Source organism: Dendrobium catenatum, unplaced genomic scaffold (genome assembly GCF_001605985.2).
Source record: "Dendrobium catenatum unplaced genomic scaffold, ASM160598v2 original_scaffold_273153, whole genome shotgun sequence".
Taxonomy (NCBI): domain Eukaryota; kingdom Viridiplantae; phylum Streptophyta; class Magnoliopsida; order Asparagales; family Orchidaceae; genus Dendrobium; species Dendrobium catenatum.
In genome coordinates this window covers 310,097-317,811 of record NW_021591549.1, presented here as the reverse complement: position 1 = coordinate 317,811, position 7,715 = coordinate 310,097, and the positions used below count along the sequence as shown (strand labels likewise).

At 34.9% G+C, this 7,715-nt stretch overlaps 1 protein-coding gene across 7 annotated transcripts in view; it reads right to left on the bottom strand.

The window, feature by feature from the left end:
* LOC110094827 (protein PTST homolog 3, chloroplastic) overlaps positions 1 to 7,355 on the bottom strand; it is a 57,616-nt gene extending 50,261 nt beyond the window's left edge. For 5 of the 7 annotated variants that reach the window (XR_003699935.1, XR_003699936.1, XR_003699937.1 and 2 more), the window contains exons 1-4: positions 7,072 to 7,355; positions 6,838 to 6,975; positions 2,491 to 2,636; positions 2,288 to 2,404 (exon numbers count right to left, since the gene is read on the bottom strand). Coding sequence is in view for 4 of the 7 variants with exons in the window: in XM_020820159.2 (XP_020675818.1) it covers positions 2,288 to 2,404; positions 2,491 to 2,636; positions 6,838 to 6,975; positions 7,072 to 7,223 (553 nt within the window). In the remaining 3 variants the exon portion in view is untranslated. Of the gene's footprint in view, positions 1 to 2,287; positions 2,405 to 2,490; positions 2,637 to 6,837; positions 6,976 to 7,071 lie in introns of those variants that run through there. The other 2 variants (XM_028692762.1, XM_020820161.2) reach the window with 2 other exon arrangements.
* Positions 7,356 to 7,715: the final 360 nt, after the last annotated feature.

The window sequence follows — 7,715 nt, the reverse complement described above, 5'->3', positions numbered from 1 at the left end:
TATATATAGCCCTTATGTTCTCTTTTCATGCTTAATGAATGAATGATAAAAATTTTCCATTGCTTGAGTTCCTGGTGAGAGCTTGATAGTGCTTGGGAAAGAAAACCCTTGGAGAGGGAATCACATCACCCACCAGCCTTGGAAGAGTCCGGGCTCGTGGTTTGTTCTATTATTTCGTCTCCTATTTCCCCCACCCGACACCACCGGCCCACCACCCCTCTCACCACCCAAGCCGCTGACAATCTTAGCCCCACCCCACCGTCGGCTAAGTTTCCCATCTCCACCCCATCCGACCCTACCTCCCTCTCCCCCACACCACCCACGGTCAAACCACAAGCCGCCGGCCCTCCACTTGGCTTTCTCTCCATCATTGCTTGCAATTACCCCTTTCCTAATTAGGTTGGAATATTTTAGGTAATTCAATTACTTTGCAAATTCAAATTTAGTTTAATTTGAAAAGTTACCTAAAATACAATTCTTAATTTAGGAAAGTTTTCAAATCATTTCCTATTTGATTTTAATTTAAATTGGGATGAAATATCTCTTCCCAAATTTGATTCCCTAACTTAAGGAAGCATTAAAAGCTTCCCTAAACCCTATGCCACCGGCCCCCTCATTTAATCCCTCCTTGGATTTATTTCCTAAAGCCCATCTTCACTTTTGAAAATAATTCAAGCCTTCATATCCCTTGTTGGCCGAAATTTCCAATAGCCCCATCTCCTTATTACTTTCCAAAATCTCATATTTAATTTTGGAAATAAATCTTAGACCTCCTCTCTCTTACCGCCACCCCTCCCTCTCTTTCTCTTCTTTAATTACTCTCAATCAAAGGGATTAATTAAGGACTTGTTTGAAATACTTTCCCTCCACAAAATCTGAACCAAATTTAATTCCCCCTCCCTCATTTAGTGGTCGGCCCTCCTTTCCCTCCCTCCAGTTAAAATCTAGAGAGAAACTTCTTTCTCCCTATAGAAATCACCAAGGGAATCAACTACGATCCTCGTCTGCACATCAATCCTTCAACACCGATGAATAGCCGATCCGGAGCTTGACTACGGATATGCTAACGACGAGCAAGGGAACGTCAACATCCTCCACTCTACCTTCTTCGATTTCAACCCATAAATTGATAACTCTATTGAAGAGTACATTGACCGCATCATCTTCACACTCTCAAAGGCCATTGACGAGCAACTTGCCAACGTCCAGTGGAAAATTGTTTCAGGACAATAGCAAGGGTGAACTTCTTCCCTTGTCAATTATCTTTCTAATCCGCTAACCTTGTAGGTGGTGATTTAATCGCAAAGCTCTCGTGCTTCGCCCTCTGCCTCCGCTTAGTAAACGTAGGATTTGAGTTTACTTTCTATGTTGCTTATCTCAATGTTAGATTAGGGATTTTTGTTGAATGACTACTTAATTTGCATGTTGTTGAGATTCTAAGTTATTTTTATAATTCAAGTGCTTAGCATGTGATTTAATCTAAGCGTAGTTACCCCTCTTACGTTTTCTTTTATCGTTTTGATTGCTAATAGTCTTAATTGTTATTTGTTCTTATCAAGATCGTGCAAGTTATTATCGCATTCATCAAAAGCATATTTAGTTCTGCATCAAAAGCGCTCAAATTTGTTGTGGAATACACATTAGGGGTGGTCAACAGAAAGTTCAGATCAATTTTAGTAAGGAAAGTGCAACATCAAGTAGAAATAGCAATTTATTTAAACTTCAACAAAAAAATCATAAAGCTCTTAATGGTTGTTGTAATAAAATCTTCTTGAAATGTGTTGAAGAAGAAGCAATTATGATGTAAAAAAGTGGTGCCACTAACATAATAGTTTATATTTTTAAAAAAAAAGGCATAAATAAAGTGAAGTAAAAAGAAAAAACTTATTTGCAACAAGTTATTCAAGCTTTGACAAACTCACGAGGCTCTAGTAATTTTGGTTTGGTTTTTGCAATTGTCATGATATATATGATGATTATTATTTAAAAGCAACGCTCACTATGTGAAGGAAGAAGCAGCCTCTATACCAAAAGCATTCTCTCTTACATGACTGGTTTCTATTGCTATGCTCTGAGCAAAAGGGAAAACGACAAAGAACCAAACTTCCATCATCTAGATGATAATCATTTTAGAACAAGCGTGCAGGTAAAATAAGTTACTGAGAAGAAGCAAAAGGGAAATTAAAACAGAGAGAAAGAAACTGAATGTTAACATCCAATTTCCTCTTCTGATAATAATATGCTGCAACTAAATTCATGGGACCAATAGAAGATCTAGAAGATTCACCAATTTGAGCCGGCATATTATTTTTCTTTGTCCCATTTGTTTCTGCATTGTAATCTTCAGGAGACATTGTTAATAAAGAAATGCTTTCAGCTGAGCCTAAATGTGTCCCTTCAAATTCTACAGAAGCCAAAAACTACCATGAATAGCATCAGAAACAATTACGGAATGGTGACATAAAACACAGCACAAATAAAAGTGGGGACCTGAAGCTTCATCACCCTGAGGATCCCTGCGTTCCTGATCTTCAACAGAAGAATTATCATTATGGTTATCACTAAGATTGGAAGTACTGAGAAGCAGCCTCACAACCTTGTATCCTCTCCGTCTCACAATATTTGCAAGGTCTTTTCTGCAGGAATTTCAGAATAGAAAAGATGAATAAATAAAACTTGAAGTTTAATGAAACACATTGATCAATATATCCTGTTCTAATTAAATTTCCTCGCTGTAGAGAGGTATCCCTCACAATTTCAAGTTCGTAAGTACAATGCTTTTCAATAAATTTAGGTTCACGTTACTGCCTACGATGGTTATTACCTTACATCTAGGGTCTAAGACTAATATTTTTTTTAGTTATGTCATAAGTCCTCACCTTCTTGAGCATTTCCTTAATCTTGTGTTCTTGGAAGATGAGTCCTAATTTTCTAAATAAAATTCTTCAGCATAATTTTAATCTCAAAATATAATCCCCATCATAAAATAATATTAAGCACATAAGCTTCTCAGAATCAAGTACTCCTTTGCTTCCTTTGGCTTCTATTCAAAATCAATTCTAAGTTGATTCAATCACCCTTAAAATTTCAATTACCAAAAATAAAATCCTTGAAAATCAAATAAAATTATTAGCCTATGCTTTGATAAAAAATGTAAACCGCTAATCTAATCAAAAAATTTCTCAAAACCCAATCATAAAAACCTTGATTCAAATGAATAGATGAATATAAACTGATACTTATTCTCCAAATAGAAATTGAAATGAAACATGCATATATGTTGCAAAGGAATCAAATTCATTGTTATGTGTGATGATCCCCAAAGCATGCATGCATGAATTTTCTAAGTCTAAATTATATAGCAAAATCTGATTTGTTTTCTAAATGTCAAACTTCAAATCATGAATTTACTTTTTTGAGTTTCATTATTTTTATTATCTCCTTGTTATTGTAGGTTTTTTTCAGTTTCGTAGAGGATGGTCAGAAGCAAGAACAAAACCACATAAGGTTAAAGGAAGAACCCAAAGTGAAAATATAACAGTCAAGTTGATGTGAGAGGCGACAACAAGTCATATGTAACATACTTGTCAACAGCGAATGGCGCACCACGGAAAAAAGTTCCCTTTGGAGCCATGGTGGATAGCGCACGGTACCGTGCTCGCCATTTTGAATATGGATGACATTTGATGTGTCATTAATCTATCATTTTAAATCTTTTTTCTCAATATGGAGCCATGTATTTCAGCCTTGACATGCTTGCGGAAATTAGAGCAAGCTCTAGCATTTCTAAAACCTCTAACAAGGTGTTGTTTGTGGCATGTAATTCCTCATTTTATTATCTTGCCATAAAAAATACATGTCACTTTATTGTTATTGGATTAATTAGCTAATTTTGCATATTTTCATGCTAAATCTTTTTTAAAAAATTGAACTGAATCTGACATTTTCTATCCCCTATAAGCAAGTAAATTCAAAGTCTATCTTACATACTTAAATCAATGTAAAGTTAAACATATAAATGACAAATTTTGAAAACTAATACAAGTCCATCTCACATTGGAATGTCTCATTATTTCAATGCAAGGTCGATTAATTTACAAACTTGTAAGTTAAAGCAAGTATAACATGAAGAAATGAGAAACAATTAAACTTTGATCATTTGGAGCAGAGTAAATAGCCTGTAAGTTAAATCTAATGAGAAACAATTAGACTACCTGATTTTCAAACTTGTAAGTTAAATCTACTGTTTGTAAGAGAGATAGCTTGCTACCTTTCGACAGAAATAAGAGAAGGCACAGTAATTTACTAATGGTCGCCCTCTTCATGAACTAGCAATGATGAGGAGAGTTCTTGTTACATCAGCTGAAGCAAACATAAGAAGAAATGATGAAAGGAGGAAGAAGGTGTATCAGAGATCATTACCTTACAGCGAGCCTCCTTCGTGACTTCCTATCTAACACCTTCGTTGAAGGAGACGACGAAGATGCTGTGAGTCTTGAGTCTTACTACGGAGGAATCAGACAAAAATGGTGTCGAAGGAAACGACTAAGTAGACGGAAGGAGATGGCGGCGTAATGTCATAAGCAGACGAACAAAGGAGAGGGTGCGTAATCAAACAGACGAAGAAGCCTGCGACAGAATCACGTGCACGAAAGAATCAGACGGACGAATGAAGGCAGAATCTCAAGCAACAGAACATGAACTCTCGTCATTTTTCAGGGTTCAGGCTACAAAAACTTAAATAAATTCTAATAAAAACCTAACTAAAATTCATTATTACATTACTTTAAAATTTTAAAACATATAAGTATCAAAAATATTTAGAATTATATTTTAAAAGTCACTAAATAAAATTGTGCATGTCATGCGCCATTGCGCGCACATGGCGCAAATAGTGTTTCATTTTGATCCATTGTGCCATTCCATAAAGATGGCATCGTAATTGCTCCGCATCGTGCGTCATGGCGCATGCCATTTTGCACCATTGATAAGTATGGAATGTGTATTTGAAATGAAATTATTGTGAGAAGAAAGTGAAGGTTGGCATCACTTGGATGAAGGAGCATCTGTATGGATCACACAAAAATGCCGCACCTTGTGTTAAAGTGCCTAATGCCGTGAAGGAGATCAAAACATGAATAAGTCAGTAATATCGAAGCAACTAGCACATAAGTAGATGAGAGTGTTGATGTTGGCTCATACTACGGGAGCGATATAACTAAAAAGAAAATATATATAAAAAAAAATTATTTTGTTAAATTTTATTTATTTTGGAGTATTACTCTCATCTTATGTTGATGAGAAACATTTAAAGAAAAGAAAGATTATTGAAATAGAAGAAGCAGATTGTGAGGTATTGACTCTATAGGTGATGAGGTAAGGGAGATAACAATTCGTTACAATAACGAATCAAACAAAGACCACCTCAGTGATGACAACGCAGATGACATTTGAGTTGTCATACTATTATGTTTTTAAGAAATAAAATGTGGATGAATAGGGAACTGGAAAAGAAAGAATTTAGAGTTGAACTTGATGACTTGATGTTACATGATACTTTTATTCAATTTCTATATTTATGATGTTTTGCGCCTTCGCTATTATCATGTTTGATTTTAATTCAATTTAATGCAATTTATCACTTGTCACTTTACGGCTTATACTTCTTCTTCTTTTTTGTTCATATGCATGTCAATATATTACTTTATATTTCAATAAAAAGTTAATATGTCATCCTTTAACATATTATTAGATTATTATATGAAAAAAAAGTTACTTTTAACCTTCTTTTTTACTTTACACAATTTTTTTTTTATTGTAAGCCTCACGCCTTGAGGCTTACGCTTTGCCTCACAAACGAAAAATGTCTGATACCTAATTGTGCATTTTTAAACATTGGCATAAGCATAAATAATAATGGACGACTTAAAATCCAAAGCTACATAGTACCAACATGGAGCCAACTAAGGAAGGGCTAAATAAAAGATATTGATATCTCAATTTATCCTTTTAAAAGGCTGAAAAAATATTGAGAACTTTTAGAAAACATGAATCTAAGATTAAATATATTCTAGATTAAGTACATGATATATAATTTAAATAATAATTCATTAGAGTTAAAACCGGAGAAATTTATGAAAGATTGGTACCTCAAAAATACTATGCAACAAGAGAATATCTTATACTTAAAAGTAAATTGTATAAAGCCACAAATTTCGTAGAATGGACCAACTAAAAAGTCACTTGATAGTTGAGTGTGAAAATAAAATGAGAATGATAAGACAAATGTGTATTGGTATTGAAACTATAAATGATAAGTTAAATACAATAATTTTAGAGAGGTAATTATAGCAGCATCTACTAAACATTAGACTTGGATGTTTTGGACATGTAGTGAGAGCCAAAATATATGCAACTAAAGTTGCATAGAGAATCAAAGCGAAAGGACTAAGAAATAAAATGGATAAACCAAAACTAACATAACTTGAAGTCCTACAAAACAAAATTAACACCTCACATAGCACACTTGATAAGGACTAGCTCCTAATCTTTTAGAATCTTTTCACATATTCAAACATATTTTATGAAGAAAGAAACTAAGCTTTCTTCTTTGTCCTTGCAGTTCTTTGATTTCTCCAACTACTTTCGTTCCTATATCTCCGAAATTCGTCCTTGACTCAAAAACTTTTTCTATTTCTTTCAAAATTAGCACCACAAAATCGTATCTTTGCTGCCAATGTGTAAGAAAAAGTTTGCGTCCTTAATCTAGAATCCTAGGAACGAAAGTTTCTCAAAAATTAGCCCAAAAGATCGGAAAGAAGGAGAAGCACCGCTCACCTTCCATGCTCGCACAGCTCTTTCATTAGCGGAACTCGATCCGCTGGAAGACCCGCCACAGACATAACCTCCCGGAGCTGCTTGCAGAGATCCTCATCACTCATCAAAGCCCTAGATGGTCTTCCCTTCTTCTTTCTACTGAGGAAACAAAAGAACTTAAGCATTAGAAAAATAGAATCGCACTAACTCTAAATGACAATTTTTTATCATTTTAAGGTGGGTTACTGAGGATGCCTGGGTTTCTCCGCCGAGGAAGCGGAAATTACAACTCCATGAACTGGGTTTTTATGGAAATTCCGTTTCAGATTCCATTTTTTAGGTTTGGAAGAGCAAGGGAAGTTGAAGGAGGCGCTTGGAGAAAGGAAATGAAGTTGGTAAAGGGACATTAGAGGAGATATCTAAGCTTCCGATGCTGGGTTCTGGTACATTGGAATGAAGAAGAAGAATGGAATCCAAAGAACAGATTAAAAGAGAGAACTGCTGTTGCCGAACAATGTGGCGCTTGTAGCTCCGGTGGTGCAAAATGCACAGGAAGCAGCTTTTTCTCTGCTTTGTCGCTTTAAAGTTTAACCCTTCCGCCTTATTTGCCCTTGAGGGTTCAAAGAAGAGAAACCGCCGGTATCTCGAAGGTGGCTGAAGAGCCAGTCCGGCCTAGCTATGCTTTCATAATTTTTCAGAGATATTTAGAGTTTTTTTTTTTTTTTTTTTTTTTTGGCAAAATCTTTTTTTTTTTTTTTTTTTTTTTGGCAAAATCTAGAGACAATTTTGATGAAGTTTGGGTTTAATTTAATCTGGATTCCGTTAATTTTTCAAACTTGAAGTTACTATATTTAGAGCGTGTTAATTTTAAAAAAAATATTTGATAAGTATGTTAAATC